At 46.3% G+C, this 24,991-nt stretch overlaps 2 protein-coding genes across 4 annotated transcripts in view; one reads left to right on the forward strand and one right to left on the reverse strand.

Annotated features, from left to right (window-relative positions):
* DNAJC21 (DnaJ heat shock protein family (Hsp40) member C21) overlaps positions 1-1,461 on the forward strand; it is an 18,966-nt gene extending 17,505 nt beyond the window's left edge. Inside the window, exons 11-12 of the mRNA XM_083575716.1 lie at positions 35-116; positions 945-1,461. Coding sequence (XP_083431842.1) covers positions 35-116; positions 945-1,115 — 253 coding nt within the window. The 3' untranslated portion in view covers positions 1,116-1,461. The remainder of the gene's footprint in view (positions 1-34; positions 117-944) is intronic.
* On the reverse strand, positions 1,449-22,998 carry AGXT2 (alanine--glyoxylate aminotransferase 2). 3 transcript variants are annotated; one of them, XM_083575761.1, is made up of 14 exons: positions 22,854-22,998; positions 19,965-20,050; positions 19,195-19,379; positions 17,254-17,377; positions 16,501-16,595; positions 14,622-14,715; positions 13,740-13,833; positions 11,402-11,502; positions 9,690-9,782; positions 8,624-8,756; positions 7,492-7,580; positions 6,497-6,646; positions 5,426-5,524; positions 1,449-2,588 (listed from the first exon to the last, which is right to left on the reverse strand). In XM_083575761.1, exons 1-14 carry the CDS (start codon positions 22,945-22,947, stop codon positions 2,475-2,477), a joined length of 1,551 nt encoding a protein of 516 aa, XP_083431887.1. In that variant the 5' UTR covers positions 22,948-22,998; the 3' UTR covers positions 1,449-2,474. The 3 variants fall into 3 exon arrangements, with proteins under 3 accessions (XP_083431887.1, XP_083431885.1, XP_083431886.1); XM_083575759.1 differs by having other exon boundaries at positions 19,965-20,652; positions 22,854-22,908; XM_083575760.1 differs by lacking the exon at positions 22,854-22,998 and adding an exon at positions 22,336-22,429.
* Positions 22,999-24,991: the final 1,993 nt, after the last annotated feature.

The following is a 24,991-nucleotide window of genomic DNA, read 5'->3' on the forward strand; positions in this document are numbered from 1 at the left end:
GGGAAGAAAATGCCTCTTCTTTTTCTTCTTCTAGCAATATGAAAGCAAAAGGGAAGAAAACGAAAGACACAAAGAAAAGCTCTGCTCCAAGAGGATCTTCAGAGCATCAAGCAATGGTATGTATAAGTGCTTTAGATGTGCATCTTTTTTTACCACCTCTGTCAGCCCCAAGCTCTGTGAGAGGCAGGGAAGGGAAGCTCCCTGGTCAGAGGGTCCACCCCCTTCTGTGTGAGGTAAGGGTTAAGACAGGCATAGGCAAACTCGGCCCGCCAGATGTTTTGGGACTACAACTCCCATCATCCATAGCCAACAGGCCCAGTGGTCAGGGATGATGGGAACTGTAGTCCCAAAACATCTGGAGCAGGGGTCAGCAAACCTTTACAGCAGATTGCCGGTTTGCTGTCCCTCAGACCTTGTGGGGGGGGGAATGATGAATTCCTATGCTCCACAAATAACCCAGAGATGCATTTCAAATAAAAAGTCACATTCTATTCATGTAAAACACACTGATTCCCAGACCGTCCGCGGGCTGGATTTAGAAGGCGATTGGGCAGGATCCGGCCCCCAGTCCTTAGTTTGCTTATGCCTGGCTTAAGATCTGCATTTTCTTTTTCTCTTGTTTTCTTTAGATTAGTTTGGTTTTTATTGTATGTTGAAAAGTTTCACTAAAAAATTGTATATATTATAAGAAGGGAAACAAAACAGGACTAGAAAAACTTTGGGGCAGAGCCACCCTGAAAATTTGAAGTACGTGGCTTCTCCCCCCCCCCAAAAAAACCCCCTGGCAACTGTAGTTTAAGAATACTAGGCATTGCAGGCCTGCCATTGGAGAAGTCACGTGCTCTAAATATGTGCTGTGGCTCTGCCCCTGTAAGGCGAAGTTAAACATTTGTGCCGTCTGCAGGCAAGGAAGGCTCACAAATCTTCTTCTCCCCCACTGCCAGCACGAAGCTTCCCTCCAGTGTGTCACCTGCAGCTGTGAGTTCCAGTCGCGGAATAAGCTCTTCGAACATTTAAAAGCTACGGGCCACGCCAAAGCAGTCCAAGCGCCGGCCATGAACGGAGCCATCAGCAGCAGCAGCAGGAGCAAAAAGGAAAAGAGGCGGAACAGATAACAGGACTTTCTGAGATGTGCGAGAGGAACTCCTGACCAGTTTACAGGGCCACCGTGGCAAAGGCCCCTCGCTTACCCCAAGGAGGCGCAGGATTTGCACCATGAATTAAACAGGGTCAGAAACACCTAGCCCCGTAACACTGTGCTAGCGCATTGTTTAAATTGTTCCATGTTGTTGGGTGTTCTGCCCCCACAAAAAACCCATGCCTCAATTGCGCTAACATTTTGTAACACCTCTCCCTCCCCCCCCCCCCAAAAAGCACAGCTACACCATTCATACAAAGAGGATCTTCCTTACTTGTAAGGAAAGCCATGTACAGGAAGAAGCAATAAATTATTTTACTGTACACTGCAGTCCATTTTTAGTGCATGCTGTTCTAAGCATTTCCTTCACTCCCCCGTCCTTATACAGTGGTACCTCGGGTTACATACGCTTCAGGTTACAGACTCCGCTAACCCAGACATAGTACCTAGGGTTAAGAACTTTGCTTCAGGGTGAGAACAGAAATCATGCTCCGGTGGCGCAACAGCAGCAGGAGGCCCCATTAGCTAAAGTGGTGCTTCAGGTTAAGATCAGTTTCAGGTTAAGTACGGACCTCCGGAACGAATTAAGTACTTAACCCGAGGTACCACTGTACACCATTCAGAATTGGGCTAAATTAATAAGACATGCAAAAGTGGATTCTGGTCCTGATTTGGCTCTTGCAACATGGGGGTGAGTTCCAGCCATGCCATTTACAGTTTAAAATTGGCTTCTGCCAGCCTGGTGCACCCCAGAGGTTTTAGACTAGGAACTCCTGCCAGCTGATGGGAGTTCAAAACATCTGGATGGCACCACATTGGTGAGAGCTGTTTTAAAGGGTGTTAAAACCATTGGCTGCCTGGCTTCTGACTGGGAAGCCACACAGGCACTGCTTGAATCCACAAAATGAATGGGAACCCCAATGGATAGATGCCCATTGGATGCCCCCCCATGCCCCCCCCCAGCTGCTTAAAGAAGGGCAGCTGTCACTCACATTCTAGGGACTGGTAGCAGCATTACTGTTATTTCATTTCTATACTACAGGCATGTATACAAATATATCTATAAAGCACAGAGAATCGCAAATAAAACCAAAGCGGCTTGACATACGTTTAAGGAAATCAAAAGACCAAAAAAACTGGGTCATCTGATGATTTATACAAACCATAAATCTCGTTGCTCAGGAGGCTTGCTGCAACTACCGAGTCTTCAGATGGCACAAGTTGGCGCAGCAAAAATGGGCTGCTACGATAAACGCGTCAACCGGTTGCAATTTGCCAGCTGTGGCAGTTCAATCTCAGGGATGTTTGTTCTTCAGCATGACAGCAAATGGGGCGCTTATTTTGCCTTTGCTGTTCTTTCCCTGTGTCTTGTTAAAGCGGCATGGAAAACTCCCAGGGCGAAGTCTGCGTCTTCCTTAGTGATGCACAGCGGAGGTTTGATTCTAAACGTCTTGGGAAGAGGAAGAAGCCAAAATGAGGAGGGGGAAACCGGAACAGCTCACATTAAATTGGCAATAAAAAAGAAATATCTGGATACACACTGTGGTTACGAAATCGGAGTTGCTACAAAAAGGGGTGGGGAGGAAGCCACTATATACCGTATTTTTCGCTCCATAAGACACACTTTTTTCCTCCTAAAAAGTAAGGGGAAATGTCTTATGGAGCGAATGGCGCTGCGCAGAGAGGGAGAGCTGCGCAGCGCCCCTTCAGCGAAGCGAGAAGAGGAACAGAGCCCCTTCTGTTCCTCCTCCCACTTCGCTGAAGGGGCGCTGCGCAGCTCTCCTTCTCTGTGCAGCGCCTGTCCTGTGAAGCCGGAGGAGGAACAGAAGGGACTCCTTGTGTTCCTTCTCCAGCTTCGCTGAAGGGGAGCTGCACCTTCTCCCTCTCTGTACAGCGCCTCTCCTGTGAAGGAGAGGCGCTGCGCAGAGAGAGAGAACTGTCTGGAAGCGCCTGTCCTGGAAGCTGGAGGAGGGACAGAAGGAGACCCAGCTTCACTGAACTGCGCAGCACCCCTTCAGCGACGTGCCTGTCATGCAAAGCCGGAGGAGGGACAGAAGGGTCTCCTTCTGTTCCTTCTCCAGCTTAGCTGAAGGGGCACTGCGCAGTTCTCCCTCTCAGAGAGGGAGAACTGCGCAGCGGCCCTTCAGCAACGTGCCTGTCCTGGCTTGTGCCTTAGCCCTGTGCAGCCTCTTTGGGCAGGGGGAGCCTTCATCCTGCTACCCTGAAGAGGCTTGGCGCGGTTATCCCAGAAGCCAGAACAACCACACGGTATCCCGGAAGCCAGAGCCCTCTTGCTGTTCTGGCTTCTGGGATTCAGAATAATTTTTTCTTGTTTTCCTCCTCCCAAAACTAGGTGCGCTTTATGGTCTGGTGCGTCTTTTGGAGCTAAAAATACGGTAGAAAGCTGGATTCAGTAATAAACGAAATGGCTGAAATCAGGAAACACAGGAGAGAGAGAGAGGGAGCCTAGGATGTTGTTTTGAACCAAGTCAGATCTAGGCCAGAGCTGCCTACACTGACTGGCAACAAGCTTCCCAGAGTTTCAGGCAACAATCTTTCCCCATCCCTAGTTGGCAATTGAACCCTTTTGCATGAAAAAAACATGCCACCTAACTGCTGCCTTTTAAACAATTTATTTTGGGCAGCTGCTACACAGTACCTCACAAGGGCCTAACTGCACATTATGTTAATGCTTTGATTGGCAACCGTGCCACTGCAGTTTGGAAAAATAAAATGCCAGGTTGTGGGGATAGTCATCAGCAGCACGGTATGGGGGGAGAGGAAATTCAAAGCTTTCTCTCCCCAGCTGCCATCTTATACACACACACATAATGCATGTCAATTAGCACTGCAGGGGGTGGGGATGCTGTCCTTAGCCCCCTACTGCTAATTCCCACACAGGGGTCATTTTATTTACTAAGACCGTGGCTTCAATGCCCTCTCCACTGATGCTGTAGCGCCATGAATGCTAATCATGTTATTAATGTAGCTTGCAGTTGCCTAATATTTCTAACTTTACCAGTGCATAGCTCTGGGAAATTCTTGCTAAGCAGAGCTGTTAGAGAACTCTGGGCAAAGAGGAGAAGAAGAAGAAGAAGAGTTTGGATTTGATATCCTGCTTTATCACTACCTTAAGGAGTCTCAAAGTGGCTAACATTCTCCTTTCCCTTCCTCCCCCACAACAAACACTCTGTGAGGTGAGTGGGGCTGAGAGACTTCAAAGAAGTGTGACTGGCCCAAGGTCACCCCGCAGCTGCATGTGGAGGAGCAGGGAATCAAACCCAGTTCACCAGATTACGAGTCTACTGCTCTTAACCACTACACCACACTGGGGAAGGGGTGGGCTTGTTGGGTTTATATATCTTCCCAATGCCTTTCTCCGCTACTTCCAGACTGCAAAAAGCCCCAATCCTTTTCCCAAAGCGGCTCTCTTGCACTAGGGGAACAGAGAACGCTTTAAACCTTAATTGCTGCAGAATAGTGACATTCTCAAGGAGCCACGTTATCTATTCCGAAGTAAAGCCTATTGAATTCAATGGGGCTCCCTTCCAGGCTAAATCTGCCTGCTTGCCCTCCTTATGAGTTACTGGGAGCATGGCTTTGATGGACATGCTGAATGGGCCTTGGCTGGATCCAGTAGGCAGTTCTTAGGTGTTTATTCTGAACACCAAACCGCCCCCAAGGAAATGCAGCCATTGAGCAAATCCTGCATCGCCAACAGAGTGGCCCTTAATTCTGCTTGGCAAAATCAGATCAATGCGCTCCTGCTTTTCAGGCAGGAAGTAACAGGTTCAATCCCTGGCCTTTCCAGTTAGAAGGATCAGGCACCTGGTTCTTGGAAAGGCCTTTGCCTGAGACCCTGGAAAACAGCTTCCAGTCAGACAATACTGGGCTTGATGGACTTAGAGTCCGCCCTGATATAAGACAGTTTTCCTGAATTTAGGGTTCACATATTAAAAAGCAAACTAACTCCGACCTGCAAGCATGCAGTTGTTTAGCAACTCCTGTCCCATCTAAAAAAAAAATGATTTTTCCCTCTCCGTGTTTTGTAGAGTCAAGCACACCTCTATTTTCTACTAGTATCTGTTTCATTATTTCATGTCTCAGTGCAGATTTTTGTGCTTTCCTGCTTTCCTGTGAAAGAAAGTCACTCAGCTTTGCATTTCCAGTGGCATTTGCTTTTATCCAACACCTAAGATAGGCATTGCTGCTACAGCTGCCTCTCTTTATAAACTGAATGTATCTATATATCTCGGATTTATATATATAATATATATAGAAGAATACCTGGAAAAACATTCCTCCCCGCCCAATCAGCACTCCCATATCTTTGCAGTCTTCCATGATTTGGTTTATCTCTTCAACTGGAAGCGGCTGACGAGTCTCCTGTGGAGAAAAAGTCAGCTTAGTTTTCTTCTACCTCTCCTGGTTCTTTTAACCAAAACAAACAGAAGTGAACTCGCATGAATGGCATGAATTATGCCATTATTACGTTTAGCCACTAGGTGGCACTGGACTTAAGTTTTAAATCTGGGTGGAGGCAAAGATTTCCTGTGGCTGAGAGAGAACTAAGTTCTGGCCTGTCTTCCTGGTTTGATTCCTCATTTTAAACTTTTCATGATAGAAGCCATTAAATTGTCAGCGCCCTAACCCTGACAAGGCCCCGCTCCTGTCAGCAATCGGGCTGCAGCACTCTGCACTGCCTGCGGCTCCCGGATCAAGTGTGAAGGAAGTCCCACATAGAGAGCATTACCGTAATCTAGCTAGCAACTGTGGAGTGTGGAGGGACTGTAGATATGGGCAGCGTCTAGAAAAGAGACAAGCTCTTAGCCTGTCTGCACAGGGGGGCACGAGGCTTCAACAGCATAGGAAACTCAACGTAGAGCATGAAACAAGGCATAGAGAGCCAGATATTCCTTGGGCAAAACCAAGGCAAGAAGAGACGCACCTAGGTAGCTCAGTTGGCTAGTTGTGATGCTGATAATGCCAAGGTTGCAGGTTTGATCCCTGAAAGGAAGAGCAAATATCTCTGCATTGCAGAGGGTTGGACTGGATGATCCTTAGGGTCTCTTCCCACTATGATTCTATGAGTTGCCACATCTCCAACTCACTAATCATTTGTAATGTGTAAACAATAAAAGCTGTGGCCAAATTTCAAACCCCCGTATCAGTGTCTCCCAACCACAAAGTGCAGCTCTGGCACTGAGAAGGCCCATGCAATTAATTGGAGGGTGATTTTTAGTGGCCTTCATAGTAGGTCTTTAGTGGTGACAGCCCAAGAGCTAAGACGGATCTGTAAGTCGAGGCTGCTTATACCATGATAGAGACCATTCCAGGACCACAAAGTGTCTTCCTGACCTTATTCTTGACCATCTCTATTCCAATCATAAGTCCTTTGCCACGGACATCTCCGACTATTTCAAACTCATCGCGCAGCTTAGCCAGCTCTAGCAGGAGGTGAGTCCCCACCTCCTCGCTGTTTTTCTGCAAGCCATCTTCTGCTATTGCCTGAGAACACAAAAGCCATGCAGGAAATCACCAAATACTCTGAAATACCGTTGGCCAGGCCCTTTTTAGTTCTAAAGAAAGAAACAGCATGTGGAGTTAATCTGATACACCAATACTATGAGTGTAAATAACTGCTGTACAGAACATATGGATAACCCTGTCTTAAATATACTAGGGGGAAATGAGACAAGGACAGGGAGCCTAGACGTTGTTGCATCAAGTGTCCTTCCTCAGTTTCCAGAGCATTTTCCCATCGCTTGTTGCAAAAGATCTGATCTGCTTGGGAAGCGAGTTTGTTGCACAAGATATTAACGGCACTTCCTGAATTTGCCAGAATGTGATTAAATCCCTCCCTGAAACATAGGGGACGCGGGTGGCGCTGTGGGTTAAACCACAGAGCCTAGGACTTGCCGCTCAGAAGGTCGGTGGTTCGAATCCCCGCGACGGGGTGAGCTCCCGTTGCTCGGTCCCTGCTCCTGCCAACCTAGCAGTTCGAAAGCACGCCGAAGTGCAAGTAGATAAATAGGTACCACTCCGGTGGGAAGGTAAACGGCATTTCCGTGCACTGCTCTGGTTCACCAGAAGCGGCTTAGTCATGCTGGCCACATGACCCGGAAGCTGTACGCCAGCTCCCTCGGCCAATAAAGCAAGATGAGCACCGCAACCCCAGAGTCGGTCACAACTGTACCTAATGGTCAGGGGTCCCTTTACCTTTACCTAAAACATAGAGACAGTCTGGAAGTACCTAAGGATGGTGGTGTACTGCAGTGTTAAGATCAAAGACTCATGGTGTATATGCTACAGTTCCCCATAGATAAAGAGGCAAGTCACAGTCATTTTCTTACATCCAGAACTGCAGAGCCAACTGCACAGGCCACAGGATTTCCTCCAAATGTGTTGAAATGTAGGGTTTGAGCCAAGGCTTCTGCAATCTCTGAAAAACAAAGCATGCTAGTATTCATAATTGAAACATTATAGTAAATGATTAAAGGCAGCAGCTGATGCTCTAGAGCAAGGGTTCCCAAACTGTGGTTCATGGACTGAGCTTCATCCAGGTGGTCTGTGGTTGTCATGGACCGGTTGGATGCAGAGGAATGGTGGGAGGAATCAGCTGCGGATCCCAAGGGAAGAAGGTGCAGAGCCCGGGGATTAGTGGTAGGATGATGATGAGTGGCCCAAGGAAGAAGACTGGGAGGAGGTGGTGTCAGAAGCTGAAGAGGCAGCAGGGCTTAGTATGCTGGGGGAGTCTGTGGCAGAGAGAAGTCCAGAATCAGAAGTGGAAGCAGGAGAGGAGGGAGACCAAGAGACAGAGATAAGTCAGACTGGTGAGAAGGTATGGATGTCTCCCCCTCCTGCTGTGACAAGCTCCCCTCCCATCTGGTCTCCCAGGACTGGGAGAGACATGAAAAGGGCAGGGAGAAGTTAGCATCAAGCAGGCACAGTCTCAGATTGCTTGGGAAAACCACAGAGAGGAGGGGGCTTAGACAGCTATGGGGAGGCAGGGACCTTCAGTCTCTGCAACTGCTTCATGGGGGCAAGACCTACTGGTGATGTGTTGCTGTGCTAATTAGGACTTACCCACCCACCCCGGTGCAGATCCTGTTTTTGCTAATAAAGAGTTAAATTCAGCTTGCTCAGTGTGATTTACTGCTGTCTCATTCCTGCCAATGGTATGTCTGCATTTTTAGCCGTATCTCTATTGCTTCTTTTATTTCTTACATTAAAATGCAACATAAGAAATAAAAGAAGCAATAAAATTACAATTAAAAAATCCTCTGGCATATTGCAAACACATTACAATTCCTACAACAGGCGGGAAAATTGTTAAGTGGTCCGCCAAGACCCTCAGCAATTCTGAAGTGGTCCATAGGCGGTGAGAATTGGGAACCACTGCCCTAGACAAAACAGCCATGAGAGCCCTGTTAAACCCCCAATTATTCAAGACTTTAACATCTGAAGTATGAAAGTCATTTGCACCTGCTGTACTGACAACGGCTCCCATTGGAAACCCATTGCCAATTCCCTTTGCCATGGTGACAATGTCAGGAACCACATCGTGTCCTTCAAATCCCCAGAAATGGCTGCCTGTTCGACCAAACCCCGTCTGAACCTTCAAAGAACAAAGAATTTTTTTATTTAAAAAAAAGTGGCTTCATATGTTTTGGGCTTGTAGTTCACACAATACAGATTTCTTTCACAGATAACATTTCTGTAGACAGTGTGTGCGTTGCCACAGGTGATGAGCACACAGTTATTTCGCCACACATACCAGCTTGTAGGAATCCTCTGCAACTGGGTCACATATACTGTGTATGTGCATGCAAGGCTCACACGAAACTGTGTATACCAGGGTGCATGCTGCAAAATGGTCGAAGAGGCTGTTGGATCAAGCCAGCAGCCAACCAGATAGATTTGAGAAACTTGCAATGTGGATTTCGGCGCAAGAGCACTCTCCTCTCCTGTTGTTTCCAGCAACAGGTACTCAGGAGCATTACTGCCTCCAACTGTGGCGGCTGAGCATAGCCATCATGGCTAAGTAGCCACTGATATTTTTCTCTCTCCACAAATTCATCTAATTCTCTTTAAAAGTTATCGAAGCTGGTTGCCATTACTGCATCCTGTGGTAATGAGTTCCATAGTTTAACTATGTGCTGCATGAAGAAGGACTTTCTTTTATCTGCCCTGAATTTTCCAACATTCAGCTTTGTTGGATATCCACTGGTTCTAGTGTTATATGAGAGGGAGAAAAACTTTACTCACTGAGAAGATACCCAAGCTGCCTAATCCGTTTTATCCAACCTTTTTGGGACCAAAGGCTGCATTATTCCAGAGGAAAAGTGTCAGGAACTTTGCTCCCGTATGGGCGGGGCCAGGTTCCCACACGATCACACACCCTTCACTCTCTCATGCACCAAGTTATTTCCCATGGAAATCAAGGAATATGTATAATTCTAGGTAACTCCTATGTACTTCACAATATGTTTTTTTCAAAAACAGATGTGTATAAATCTTTGGATAGGGGAAGTTAAGTTCAAGTACTCACTTCATCTGCGATGCACACACCACCTTTTTCACGCACCAGCTGAAAAGCCTCTTTCAGGAATCCCTTGGGGTACTGAACTGTTCCATTGACACCCTGCCAAAAGCACACACGCACAAAAAGACACTGGCTTAGTGGCCAACAGCAGCTCCACCTTAGTGGAAATGTGTTTCCACTTGTGCAAGGTTGGAGCACCTGATTTCCACTGATACTCTCCCCCAGGAACGACTGCTCTCAGCATCATATTCCGTTCTGTTCCAGGTGGTCCCCCACCCCTCAGGAGAAACTTTTTTAGGGAGCAATCAACAAAATCCAAGCCTCCAGACTTGTAGCAGAGCATGCTTCACCCATACAACAAACTTGCCACTATTCTATGCAGCAAAACACGGAAGCAAAAGGATGCATGTTTTCACTTGTGTCAGAGTTTTACTTTACATTTACTTTAAATCGTGCTTTAAGAGGGGCATTTGGTTGCAGCCAGTGGTGGCTTGTGCCCGTAGGACAAAAGGCAGGAATTCAAACGGTTGGTGGAGCCAGAATCAGTCATAGGCAGAGCCAAGAAATTCTAGTTTGGTCCCCACCCTCCTCCACCGCCCTGTTGACTTCTACAAAGGACAAGGCTGATACTAAGGAGCAGGAAGGTGACGGGTCAAACAAACCATAGTTAAGCTAGGGTTACCAGATGTCCCTGGTTTCCGGGGACAGTCCCCGGATTTGCAAATCTGTCCCCGGGAAACATGGCAGCGGCAGCCTCAGCAGCCCAGAGCCAGCCTGGTAGCACAGTTGGCTCTGGCTGGCTTCAAGAGCTGCTTGCTGCCTGCTGCCGTGGCACCCGCCATTTTTCCTCGCTGGAACTTCCAGCGAGGAAAAATGGCGGGCGCCATGGCAGCAAGCAGCTCCTGAAGCCAGCCAGAGCCAACTGTGCTACCAGGCTGGCTCTGGGCTGCTGAGGCTGCCGCTGCCACTGCCAAAGGGGAACCGAGAATGTCCGGCAGTACAGATCGCCTGTCCCCTTCCCCCTTTGTTTTGACTGATCGGGGGAGGCTTGGGAGTTACAGGTGGGCAGCCATTGCCCAGTTTTTTAAAAACTCTGTGCATTTATGTTTCACAGGGTACAAAAGAAGGGCTTTGCACGTTGCTTGGAAGAAACCACTGCCCTTGCACCCCTCCTGGGCAATGGCCGCCCACCTGCAACTCCCAAGCCTCCCCCGATCTGTCAAAACAAAGGGGGAAGCGGGCAGGAGATCGGGGAAGGCTCAGGAGTCATGGGCGGGCGGTGCACCGTTGCCCAGTTCTTTAAAAACTCTGCACATTTATGTTTCACAGGGTGCGAAAGAAGGGCTTTGCACCTTTATACAATATGCATGTGTGCTTGGGCCCAGGGTCTGTTGCCTCACCATCCCCACTACTGACTCCCTGTTGCTACTCAGCTTCAAAACAAATTTAAAAAATATGTCCCCGGATTCATTGAAAAAAATCTGGTAACCATAAATTAAGCAAGGCTGTTAGGTTTGGACATAAGAAACCATAGACAAAACAAGCCTTGGTTTGTCAGCCAACTACAAACCATCTTGGTTTGCTGGCAGAAAGCAAACATGGTTACTCTGTTGGGCTGGGTTTGCCCATTACAAAACACTTTGGCTAAACAAACCATGGCTTATGTGCAAACCAAACAACTGACCTAGCATGCTATTACTACAAAGGGAATCACTTACTTGAATTGGCTCAGCAATAAATCCAGCTATGGCCTTTGGAACACAAGTCGTGAGAGTGTCTTTGAGCTGCTCAATATACTGGTCTTTTGCATGGCAAGAGCCTGTATCGAGAGGATGGGGAGGGAGAACAAAACGTTCACATGCAATAGAGGCCAAGGGTGGCTTCTAATGCTGCTTTTATAAAAATAAAATATCCACCATGCATTTTGGTAACATCTAAATAACCTATGTTGGTCCAACCACCCGCATCTAATTACCCACACTCCAGAGGCTGGCAGAATGCATGTAATCTGAATACAAATACTCATTTCCCCTTCTATTTCCAATTTTCAGCTCTAGCAGCAGAGTCCTATGCCTGCCTGCTCAGAAGTAAATCCCATTGAGCTGAATAGAGATTACTCACAGGACTGCAGCTAAAACAAGTGGGGCAAAAGCTAGAGCTGTTATTACTCCTAGAGGAAATATACTGCACATAAATGAGCTTGTTTCCAAATCTAATTAGCCATTTGATATATGTCCTATCCATAATATGCAGTAATAAACTCAGACTGTGTACACACATACCTGGAAGGAAGTCCCATTTCACAGGTCCCACTTGCACCTTTTAAAAGCGCAACTGGAATTGGATCGGGGGAGTTTGGCCACCATCCACGTTTGCCAACTGTTCACACTTAATCCCAGTTCACCAGCACCCCTTTATCCTCAGGGCAGCTCTCCAAAGTGCCCAGTTCTCAGCATGAAACACTTAGCAAAGAGCAGCAGTTTAAAAGGAACTATGACGGAGAGCTTGATGATGCTGTAAATTTCAACTTGCCCTGCCCCCAGAATGCTCCCTTTGGAGGGGACTTGTGCTGGCTGAGGTGGCCTAGACAGTAACACTGGCACATCCCCAGCAAAGATGAGATGAGGGAGTTGCGTTGCAGTAGCTGTGGCTCAGCTTCAGCCCAAGACCCACCCATTCCAAACTCACTTATCCCAGCGGCTCTCAGGTCTGGATTTCACTGTCAATACAATCATATCTTGGGACACGGGTGGCGCTGTGAGTTAAACCACAGAGCCTAGGGCTTGCCGATCAGAAGATCGGCAGTTCATAGAATCATAGAGTTGGAAGAGACCACAAGGGCCATCGAGTCCAACCCCCTGCCAAGCAGGAAACACCATCAGAGCACTCCTGACATATGGTTGTCAAGCCTCTGCTTAAAAACCTCCAAAGAAGGAGACTCCACCACACTCCTTGGCAGCAAATTCCACTGTCGAACAGCTCTTACTGTCAGGAAGTTCTTCCTAATGTTTAGGTGGAATCTTCTTTCTTGTAGTTTTGATCCATTGCTCCGTGTCTGCTTCTCTGGAGCAGCAGAAAACAACCTTTCTCCCTCCTCTATGTGACATCCTTTTATATATTTGAACATGGCTATCATATCACCCCTTAACCTCCTCTTCTCCAGGCTAAACATGCCCAGCTCCCTTAGCCGTTCCTCATAAGGCATCGTTTCCAGGCCTTTGACCATTTTGGTTGCCCTCCTCTGGACACATTCCAGTTTGTCAGTGTCCTTCTTCAACTGTGGTGCCCAGAACTGGACACAGTACTCCAGGTGAGGTCTGACCAGAGCAGAATACAGTGGCACTATTACTTCCCTTGATCTAGATGCTATACTCCTATTGATGCAGCCCAGAATTGCATTGGCTTTTTTAGCTGCCGCGTCACACTGTTGGCTCATGTCAAGTTTGTGGTCAACCAAGACTCCTAGATCCTTTTCACATGTACTGCTCTCAAGCCAGGTGTCACCCATCTTGTATTTGTGCCTCTCATTTTTTTTTCTTCGAATCCCCACAATGGGGTGAGCTCCCATTGCTCGGTCCCTGCTCCTGCCAACCTAGCAGTTCGAAAGCAAGTCAAAGTGCAAGTAGATAAATAGGTACCGCTCCAGCGGGAAGGTAAATGGTGTTTCTGTGCACTGCTCTGGTTCACCAGAAGTGGCTTAGTCATGCTGGCCACATGACCCGGAAGCTGTATGCCGGCTCCCTCAGCCAATAAAGCAAGATGAACGCCACAACCCCAGAGTCGTCCACGACTGGACCTAATGGTCAGGGGTCCCTTTACCTTTACCATCATATCTGAGAGATATACTTTACATGCAGGAGGTGCCAAATTCAATCTACACCCACAGTTTAAAGGATATTTGCCTTGCAAAACTGCTGTCAGAACTAATGATCTGGCTGTGCGTGAGAGGGTTGCAGGTGTCCATCTGCCCTAGGCATATCCAGTTTACTGCACTGAACCACCATGGTGTCATTCTCTTTCACCTCTGAAAATCAAGGCCTCTCTCATTGAAACAACCTGCAGAACAGGTGCATTTTCGAATGGTTTGCACCGGAGAATCTCGACAATGGCTTCCCCCCCAGGGACCACGAAAAACGTCAGGCAGCATAGTCTGAAAAAGCACAACAGAGATATAGGTGTTGCAACGGGATTAACTGGCTATGTCAGGATTTTATGCTATTTTTCACATTTTGATCTGAGATATGCACTCATCAAAATGCTGGTACAGCCTAAATTCATAGATACAAAACATTTTGGCCACCAGCAGAAAGTTCACTCTTCATAAAAAAGTGATCAAAAGGTACCTGTATTTAGAACCAACCCAACTGTATTGTCTTTGATTGAAAATGGAGCAAATTTCTCATTGTGCATTTTGTAAAACTTGGAGCAACTCAGAAGACTGCCCATTGCTATACTATACCTACAGAATGTAGGCTTGATTAAAAAAGGGGAGAGGAGGTATAATTCTCTTCCCTGTTACCAGAGTGAAAACACTGTATTAAAGTGTCTACTATTCTATTTTTTAAATTATTTATAGCCTTCCACACATACACACACATACATCTCAAGGCAATGTACAAGACACAATAAAGCAGCTAAAAGACAGTGAAAAACAACACAGAAAGCAGCAGATATCTTAAAATAAAAATACAACATTGAGACCTATGGCAGAGAAACTCTCCTGCAGACCGCATTAATCCACTGGATGGATAAACAACCTGGTCCTGAGCTATTTGTGGCCTTATATGTCAGTGCCAATACTTTGAGCTTGGCCCATAGCAGATTGGCAGCCTCTGGACCAACCTGAAGAGTAGCATCACATAGGGAGATTTAGGAAAAGTCAAGCAAGTAAGATGTTTGTTGTGCAACAAATGAGGAGGGGAGCAGCAAGAACCTCACCTTTTGGCAGCCAAGCCCATTGGCAAGTCCATGTTTGTAACATCCAATAGATGACAAGCCCATTGTGTAAGCACTGCTCCCGTGGTAGCCTCCTCTGTAGAAAAAAAACCACCACAACCACTTTCAAGCCCTTCTGATTAATCTCCCTGTGACTGTCTTTACAAATAAGAAAGAAACAAGAATAATTAAAAGAAAGGCAAGCTTCTGAACTGCACAGAAACCGTCTTCAGCAACCAGTACTCAGAGCTAACAATTACGGTAACAGAAAACCCTTCTGGCTTCTCAGTGGTTTGTCTTTACCAAACTGATCTGAAAAGGATAAATGTTAAATACACAAAATTGCTAAGTTTGCCCTAGCAACTAGCAAGCACTAGCAAGCATAAATTTGCATTGCAAAATGTTGCCTATTGCGCTTGGAATCATCTACAGTGGTACCTCAGGTTAAGTACTTAATTCGTTCCGGAGGTCCGTACTTAACCTGAAACTGTTCTTAACCTGAAGCACCACTTTAGCTAATGGGGCACCCCACTGCTGTTACGCCGCCGCCGCACGATTTCTGTTCTCATCCTGAAGCAAAGTTCTTAACCTGAAGCACTATTTCTGGGTTAGCGGAGTCTGTAACCTGGAGCGTATGTAACTTGAAGCGTATGTAACCCAAGGTACCACTGTACAGAGAAAGTGGATGAAGGAAAGTTTTCTTCTCCATCCTTCATAACACTAGAACTTGGGAACATCCAATGAATCTGAATGTTGGGAGATTATATACTTCCCGACACAGAGCATAAATTATGGAATGAGATTCCACAAGAGGCAGCGCTGGCCACCAACCTGGGTGACTTGCAATGAGGATTAGGAAGATTCATACAGGAAATGGCTATAAGTCTTTACTAACCACAGTGGATATGTTTTTCCTCCATCATTTGAGGAAGTATGTTTCTGAAATACAGCTACTCGAAACACCAAGAGGAGGGAGTATTCTTGCACTCAAGTTTTGCTTATAGGCATTTAGTTGGCCACCCTGAAAGCAGGATGCTGGACACGATGGACCACTGGCCTAATCCAGTAGTGCCTTTCTTGTGTTTTTAAGTAGCATCAACCTGGGCATTTAACATCTTTTTATCTTGATTTTCTTACTTTGAACACCTGTGGTTCAGCAAGAGTTCTATGAAACTCAAAAGCTCAAACCCAAGAGTTTTAACATGTTTTGGCCAAGTAAGAGATCATTTCACCTGCTCCACGTTTCATGCTGAACTTAGAGGGACTCTGATCAGTTCAGGGTTTGTGCTAGTTCAGCAGCCTTTGGCATCTTGGATGGGCACAAGACCCCCTCTTTCACTTACGTATGAATCGCGCTATTCCAAGGTATGCCAGAAGAAAGCATGAATTTTCAGTAAATTCAAAGAATCCTAAACATTAGGTCCCATTTAGAGGACCATTCTGGGCTGTTGACCAGTAATCTGTTTTAAAAAGGAATTGCCAGCCAGTAACACAACACACTCTAGAAAAAATAGATGAAGTTTCATGATCGAACAGTACTTTGTTTCAGGGGAATTAAAGATAAAATTGCAGCAGAAGATGACAGACAGGAACATCTGGACATAAATATCTCCACCCTAGTTATGGAACAAGGGAAATCTGCTCACCCCTATATGGAACATAAAAGCAGATCACAACATACCCAGATATCTAGAATGTTGATGTGTGTTTTAATCTGTTTTTATTTTATTGCTGATTTTATTTTTTTAATGTTTTGAATTGTTGCCTTTAACTGTTTTTACCAATAATTTCATTGCTTTATTCTTTGTGTAAATCACTTTGAGGTTTCCTAACAACCAATGAAATAAAAACAAGTAACTAATATACAAGGTGTGATAGCTACCTCAATCCAATGATGTCAAAGTTGCGTGTAAAAACCCTTGCCATTAACATGGCGAGGTCATTGGCTTCCGAACCACTGTTGGTTAGGAAAATCACCTAGAACAAAGATATATTCGTCAGAATGCAGATTTAGGGAGAAGAGAAGCAAAGTTAAGTGTAAATCTGTTCTGATGCACAGTTAACAATCTGGCAGAGTGCAAACACCATGGAATTTAATCCATGCAGCTTTAGGTACTTCGTTCCAGGAGGAGAATGGCTTCTACTTGCGCAATGGGACTTTCCCCTGCCACTCCCTCTGTGTGCTGCCTGAATCTGTTCTGGGGTTCCCCTCAAACCTCTGGAGTAGATTTGGGAATTGTCTGTGGTGCATGCAGGGGCAGGAGGGGTAGGGAAAACCCCTTTGCATTTAGAAGTCATCAGTTATTGCAATTTAGTTAAATACCACCCAAGGGTTATAATTCCACTATTTCAGGCATAGGCAAACTCGGCTCTCCAGATGTTTTTGGCCTACAACTCCCATGATCCCTAGCTAGCAGGACCAGTGGTCAAGGATGATAGGAATTGTAGTCCCAAAACATCCAGAGGGCCGAGTTTGCCTCTGCCTGCACTATATCTTCTGAAATTATATATATATATATATATTCATGGGGTGTGTGTGTGTGGAATTACATCCCTGACTGACCCTCCTAGCTCAGAGCATCACGGTAACCCACACATTTCGAACTCAGTTTTCTCACTGTACAACTCAGCGTACCTTTAAGGGAGCTGGAAGCAACGAGGCCAGTTTCTCTCCATATTCCTGGATTGCTGCGTGCGCATAGAGGCTGCTTGTGTGCCACAAGCGACCAAGCTGTTTCTGGGCAGCTGCTGTTACATTCCTGGGTGTGTTTGGAAAAAATGTGATGATTTAAGTCTTTGATCCAATTTGTTTTGATCCAAACCACACACCCCCCACCTTTAAGAGCAAACTTAGTTTAGTTTCATGCTGTTAAATTAGGTTAGCAATCCGTATTGCTTTATATATATTTATATATGTTGCACAAACTATTTTCTGTATTTATTGTGATTGTTATTATTTGTTAATATGTTAGTTAATAATATTATGTTTGTTTGTTTGTTTGTTTTTTAATTGTCATTTCTTCCTTGGGTAAGTTAGCAGCCACTTTAGGCACAAGATGCTTAAATTCGGTTTTTCTAGCTTTCTGAGACTGGTTGGAATGTTGTTGAGCCTTAAGCTTGTTCTGAATTGATGTTTTGTGCTTCTGTTATTGCTACATTACTGTTAATGTGCTCTGTAATTTTTTTTCATAAGGTCATGTTTATGCCTAAACTGTTTTGAGGTCACTTGGGATGAAAAGTCATACATTACAGTAAGTAAGTAATGAAATAAAGTGGATATGGCATTGCACCAAAATATTAGTTGGCTACAGTTTAGCCCAATAAACAGATACATAAGCAACATGTTGCTGCAAAGTCACAGAGCTCATCTGTTGTAGCATAACTACAGAATCTAGTCTTTGAAACTGTTGCTGTTATGCCCTTTTATAAACAACCCAGGAAACACTGTGCAATACAGAAACTTAAAAAATGCAATACCAACAAACAGTAGCATCGTATTGAGCTGAAATATTTCATGGACAAGAGTTTGCTCCATCAGATGCATAAAGCTTGCTTCTGGCTAGATATAGTTAGGATTGCACTGCAAACCTTTGGTCCTCCAGATGTTGCTGGACAATTCCCATCATTCCTGGCCATTGGCCATACTTGGTGGGAGTGATGGGAGTTACAGTTATATAGTTTGGTAAGAGGTGTTCGACAGGTGGTGGACTCTCCTTCACTGGAGGTTTTTAAGTGAAGGTTGGACGGCCGTCTGTCATGGGTGCTTTAGTTGAGATTCCTGCATTGCAGGAGGTTGGACTAGATGATCCTTAGGATCCCTTCCAACTCTACAGTTTTATGATTCTAACACCTGCAGTGCCAAATGTCCCCAACCCCTGATCTACATGCATGTATAAGGAGAAAAACTACCAACAGTGGGGCCAAACGGCCATGAAATACAAGAAGTGTCACCTGTGACAATTCTGTGTAATGCATAACACACCCAAGAGCTGTAACAGGTGATAAGCAGCAAGGATCACCTGTCAGTTTTCATGGAAGAGCTTCAAACTGATTAGCATGGACAAGGTTGCCTTTTGAAAGGCAACATTTACATGGCACCACTAAACAAAAATTACTCAGTACACCTCTGTGACATCAGAGTAGGTAAGCCAATGGTAACAAGAGCAGTTGTGACATCTCTACCTGCCCAGATTCACTGTGGCACCCAAGCAAATTCCCAGCTTGCTTGCAGCTTGCCTCAGGGCTCATTCATACTAATTTTCCTCTGCGCTTTCTAGGCACAAATCTGTGCTTTTCCGGTCCATGTCCCACATGAAAGCCCACTCTTTAATGCTCATGTCCATCTGCAGAAAACCTGAATTGCTGTTTGTTCTGATTCAGCATTAAAGAGCAGGTTTCCATTGGGAAAGCGGAGGGGAGGGGGAAGTGCTCAAACATGGACTGGGAAAGTGCTTACCTGTGCTTAGAAAGTGTGGGGCAAAAGTTAAGTGTGGATAAGCCCTTGTTACCCATGGTCTGTAACCATGCTAATGGAATTTTGCAGATTATTAGATGGTGGGATTAACCACATACTTACGGGTGGCAGTGACCAACACTAACAGTGGCAATTCCAGCAAAGAGATCAAGGTACCGACGTCCTTCCAAGTCAAACACCCACTGCATATGCCCCTGATGGATAAGCAGTGGCTTCTTGTAGTAAGTGAGCAAGGAGGGAGACACATTCTGCTTGCGGATCTTCAGCATCTGCTCATAGGGATAAGACTGCAAGCAGGATGCACAAAAAGGCATTTGTAGATTTATTTCCATTGTAGAGACCTGACCCCCATCATAATCAGTTGAGTAATCCGATTGTATCAACATAGTACAGCTTTGAAATATCTGTCTGCTAATCTGGGCTGGGTAGAAAGTGCCCCAAACACTCCCTGAGCCACTGAGGAAATAGAGCCACATATACAATACAACCACTTTAAAAAAAAATGTTTCATATGTTCATTAGTAACACTAAATGGATGTCTGTTTCAAAGTTTTTTGCTTGGTTTACTAATTACAAGCAAAACAAACATGCTACTAGGCATCAAGACAAATTTTCAATGCAAACTGAATTTTCCAGTTCGAAACTTCCCAGAAAACTCACATCACTGGCTGCACACCTATGTGGGAATGTAAGCCCCTTTGAACTCAGTGGGACTTGTTTCTAAGTAGGCACATATAAGATTGTACAGTTAGCCTGCATTAAGCATCCTCTGCCTGTGCATTGTGCACAGAACCTTGCTGAGAACTAGCAGCAAAGCAAAGCCCTCCAAACCCTATCCACCCACAAACAGGACTAGCAACTCACACACTTACGTCATATTTTCCAGGTAAAAAGCCACAAGGAGGCATTTTTGATTGCAGGCGGCAAGAGTTTTGCAGCTTCTGTTGCCTGTATACCTCTAATTTAAAAAATGCAAATCGTTAGGATTATCCACACATATCAGTGCAACCTTCTGAAGTGAAATTTAATTTTATTCCAGGGTCATGTGACAAGCAGCTTTAACATTTTCCTGCTGAGATACTGTGAATCAGGCTTGGCAGAAAGTCAGTGGCTGGCCTAAAGTCACGGTAAGTGTTACGCTTGAGCAAGGATTGGAACCAAAGTCCAAAGTGTAATACCCCACCCACTGTACCACACTGGCATCAGGAACTATTCTTCTAGCACAGACTTCCCCTGTCTACAGATGTTATTAGACTCCCTCTCCCATCAGCCCCTGTCAGCATGGCCTATGCTCAAGGAGGATGTGAATGGCAGGCCAAAAACATCTGGAGGGAACAAGGCTGGGGAAGCCAGTTCTAACACAAATCAGTGTGGACCAGAATGATCCTGTGCACACAGTGCTTTTGGCCTTAAGTGGAATGAGTCCTCTAAGGTGGCCCTAAAATTGCTTCTTTCCCTTCTTGCAGCAGACCAGGGTGGGCTGGAAAAGCAGGTGCAGTTTGTAGGCTTGGAGTGTTGTCAGGGGATGAGGTGTACATTAGAGATGTGGAGAAGCAGCTCCTGCAAATTTTACAAATATGCACATTATAAAAATGCCACCTCTTTGGGCAGTGGTCCAGTGAGGTAATTTTAAGCTCTGGACTGAAAGGTTTAGATGGCAATGTGAATTCTTTAATTCAGAGTTTGTGCCGCTCAGGCATGCAAGTTTTGCCCAGCATTCACATGCCATCTTCCTTATCAAAATGATGCCCCATTTTATTTTCCCATTTAATTCTGATCTGTTGTTTTCATGGAAAAGCAAAATGTAAAAAAGAAAGTGAAACTGTGGGGTGTATTATTATTATTATTATTATTTATATCCCGCCCATCTGGCTGGGTATCCTCAGCCACTCTGGGAGGCTTACAGAACTTTAATGGTAAAGCATCAAACATTAAAAACCTCCCTAAACAGGGCTGCCTTCAGATGTCTTTTAAAAGTCAGATAGTTGTTTATTGCCTTGACATCTGGTGGGAGGGCGTTCCGCGGGGCGGGTGCCACTATAGAGAAGGCCCTCTGCCTGGTTCCCTGTAACCTCACTTCTTGCAGTAAGGGAACTGCCAGAAGGCTCTTGGAGCTGGACCTCCTAGTGCTTCAGAGAAGCAGGAGTTCTGATAAAGGTAAAGGGACCCCTGACCATTAGGTCCAGTTGTGGACGACTCTGGGGTTGCGGCGCTCATCTTGCTTTATTGGCCAAGGGAGCCGGCGTACAGCTTCCTGGCCTGTGGCCAGCATGACTAAGCTGCTTCTGGCGAACCAGAGCAGCACACGGAAATGCCGTTTACCTTCCTGCCGAAGCGGTACCTATTTATCTACTTGCAATTTGATGTGCTTTTGAACTGCTAGGTTGGCAGAAGCAGGGACTGAGCAACGAGAACTCACCCTGTCACAGGAATTCGAACCGCTGACCTTCTGATCGGCAAGCCCTAGGCTCTGTGGTTTAACCCACAGTGCCACCCCCAAATCCCACACTCCTGTCATTGCCCTGCCCCCAACATCTGGTAATGAAGGGGATATTGGTTCTGAACATGGAGGTTTCAGTCAACCACCATACCTACTAGCTTTGGTTGATAGGTATATCTATGCATCCTCCATGAACTGTAATGTTGAATTCAGTTGGGATAGCTCAGTCAGCAGAGCATGAAACTGTTAATCTCAGAGTCATGGGTTTGAGCCCCAGGTTGGGCAAAACATTCCCCTATTGCAAAGGTTGGACTGGAGGATCCTCGGGGTCCCGTCCATGCCTACAGTTCCATGATTCTCCAATGCACATTAACTTGAGAGTAAAGCAGGCCAGATGCAAAAGAAGACAGGGCTTCTGCACCTTTTAATAAGCTGTGAAGAAGAGGGAATTTCAGCACCTGCTGAAAATGCTTATTCCACAAGGCTGTTAAAGGCAAGCGAGTTCCGTCTTCTTTTGCATCTGCCCCCCCCCAAAAAAAACACCTGGGGGCAAGTCCCACTGAATATATACCGAGGATTTATATACCGCTTAATATTTCAAAAAAGATCTCTAAGCGGTTCCACAATACAGCCACGTTTTCACTTCCCAGTAAACGCGCTGAGGGTTTAGCAGCATTTAAGGCAGCGGGCGCAGGTCCCGACCCTCAGTCCCTCCTGAGGCAGCGAGTTCCGCAGATTAACCGGCTCTGCCCGCGCGCGGAAAAGCGCGTTCTCCATACCGCCGGTTCCAAACCTCCTTCTACCTGTCGGCTTCGGCAGCCACCTTCACTAGCGGGGCAGCGTGGGTGCAAATGGCCCTGCCGGCAGGAATTCGAGGCTCTCCTGGCCGGTACGCATTGAAGGGGAGAGGAGAGGTGTGTTTGTAGGTGTGGTAACAAAAGCCACGCTCTATGGCGGCCTGAGGCGCTTCCCGCGGCTCATCCCCTTCCCAGACGACGCCAAAGAGCGCGCACGAGGGCGGGTCTGGAGAGCGACCTCCGCGCACTTAGCTGAGAGGGAAAGAAAGGCGTCGTTGCACGGTGGTGCGAATCCTCAAAGCCACTTTCCGCTGTGTAAAGCCGCCGCGCGAAGGACGGCTATTCGGAGGGAGCGCGCTCTGCACGCCCTCAGAGGCGCGCCCTCGCTTTCCCCCAAGGAACGAGAAAAGCTCCTGGGCTGAGGCGCGAGCAAAGCTCCGCTCTCCGGCTGTGCCAGAGGGTGCCGTTCCCACCCACCCCCGCAGCCCCTCCGGCCTTTCCCGCTCCCCGACGCCGCCCCTTACCTCCCCCCGCCGCGCCGGGCCTGTTTCCCGCCCAGAGCCAGGCCAGGCGGGGCTTCTGGCCCAGGAGCGCCCCTCGGAGCCGAGCCGCGACCATCCTCTCTCTCTCTCTCTCGCTCCGAAACAACAGGCCGCCGAGGGCGAGGTGGACTTTAAGGTCCGCGCGCGCCACCAATGGCAGCCGAGCAGCGGCCGCCGCCCCCCGCTGGAAGGGGTGGCTTGAGGCCGCGGTCAAGTGGTGTGGGTGCTCCCCCCGGAGGCCTGCCTTCCCTCAGAAGCCTGGTTTTGAGAAGTCCAGGATTCACTGAGAAGGAACTTCGCACTGAGGGCGTGTGCGTGCGTAAACCTCTCTGAGCACGTGCAGAGTGTTAACCCCCAAGGCTTGCTTGTTAAAGGTTGACCTGCAAATCCTTCCCTTCTCATTCATTCCAAATGTGTATGAGAAATAGTTTGGAAGGCAAGGCAGAAATGAGTAAGCCAAGAGTTGACTGGGAGCAAAGGACCTGGGGGTAATGGGATTCCTCTTTATCTTTACTTATGCATCATCTGTATGTTTGTTAGCTTATGTTTGTTAATGTTACAGCTGCAGCCACTTTAAATCAGGACATGACCTGGTATTGGGTCCCAATGCACTGACTGAAGGCCATGCATTACAGATTTCCTGTTTATTAAGCATTGATCCGGATTTGGTTGTGCAAAGCATGCACGGAGGTTAGACTATGTCCGCTCTTTATTGAGCATTTGTTCTGATTTGTTTGTGAGGAGCATTCTTCCTGGCAAATCATTAATTCAGTCCACACTTTTCATTGCATTTCCCCATCACCCTAACCACAAAAACCTGAGGTTGTTTTTTTAAAAGTTGATTACTTGTGTTACAGCAGCAACTGAGGGATTTCAACCAGTTTGATTGCATGGACCTGAATTTCCAGTATGTGCTTGAATCCAAAATATAAGCTACTTAGTTGAGTGTTTTGCTGGAAGCCCAGATGACCTGTTACGAAACTGGAGAGATGCTACTTTTGAATATGGAGCATGAATGAAGACCTCGGATCTCCTACGTCGGGCATAGGCAAACTCGGCCCTCCAGATGTTTTGGCACTACAACTCCCATCATCCCTAGCTAACAGGACCAGTGGTCAGGGATGATGGGAGTTGTAGTCCCCAAACATCTGGAGGGCCGAGTTTGCCTATGCCTGTCCTACATCTTCAGTTCAAAACTGCTGCCTTTCCTTTGTCTCCCCTCCTTTATTCTTTGGCCATTCCAGAACACTGACATGGCTGAACCCTCCTCCTAGTCTGGATTCCAAACCATACAAGGCCACACTGCGCTGGTGGCTCTTCTAGAGGAAACAGGCCATGAGTAATCTTCAAGAAATGGTTCAACAGTTGTGTAATAGTTGTCTGGATTGTATAGATTGATTTGGGAGAGGATGGGGGTGCTTGTGTGTGAGTAGGCTAAATCACCCTTCATCAAAATGCTTATGTTTTAGACTACAAGCTTTGTATAGGCTGGGGTTGATGGGAGTTTGGTTCCAAACATCTATAGAGAACCAGGTTTGTAAAGGCTGGACTAAATAGTAAGTAGTAAATAGTAAACAATGCCCCTTTACAATCTTAGGAGGTTGTACCTGTAAGGAAGCTCTAGTTTTTGACTGCTGAACACTGCCACCAGATCCCAGTTCAAGCCTGACCAAAACCCAGGTTAACACCTGTCTGTTTTGAAGGCAGAAGTTACTTTCAACCCTTTGGCCTTGAGACACTGGTCCCAGATAATGCAGCAGGTGCAATAAATGTTGCGGCTGCTAGCAATTAACTGAGAAAGAGAGAACTGCTTTCTCATTGTCCCAGATTTTACCCAGAAATCTAAGCTTTATATTGAACCAAGGATTTGCAATGTTTTAAGAACAGAACCAAAGTTTAGGCACAAGCCACAAGATCTAAGTATCTTGGCCATTTCCCTAAAAAATCCTTAATTTACGTTGGGCGGAGAACACTTCCACATTTTTTGCTCAAGAAACAGTTTAATACATTTTGTTGGATTAGTAACAGAAAAGAAATCAAAACTAGCAGAAAGAGAACAGCAGTGGAAACAATGGACAAGTTTATCAGAGAAAAGTACATGACACAGCAACAATATTGAT

The sequence above is a fragment of the Podarcis filfolensis genome, assembly GCF_964270895.1.
Source record: "Podarcis filfolensis genome assembly, chromosome: 11".
Lineage (NCBI taxonomy): Eukaryota > Metazoa > Chordata > Lepidosauria > Squamata > Lacertidae > Podarcis > Podarcis filfolensis.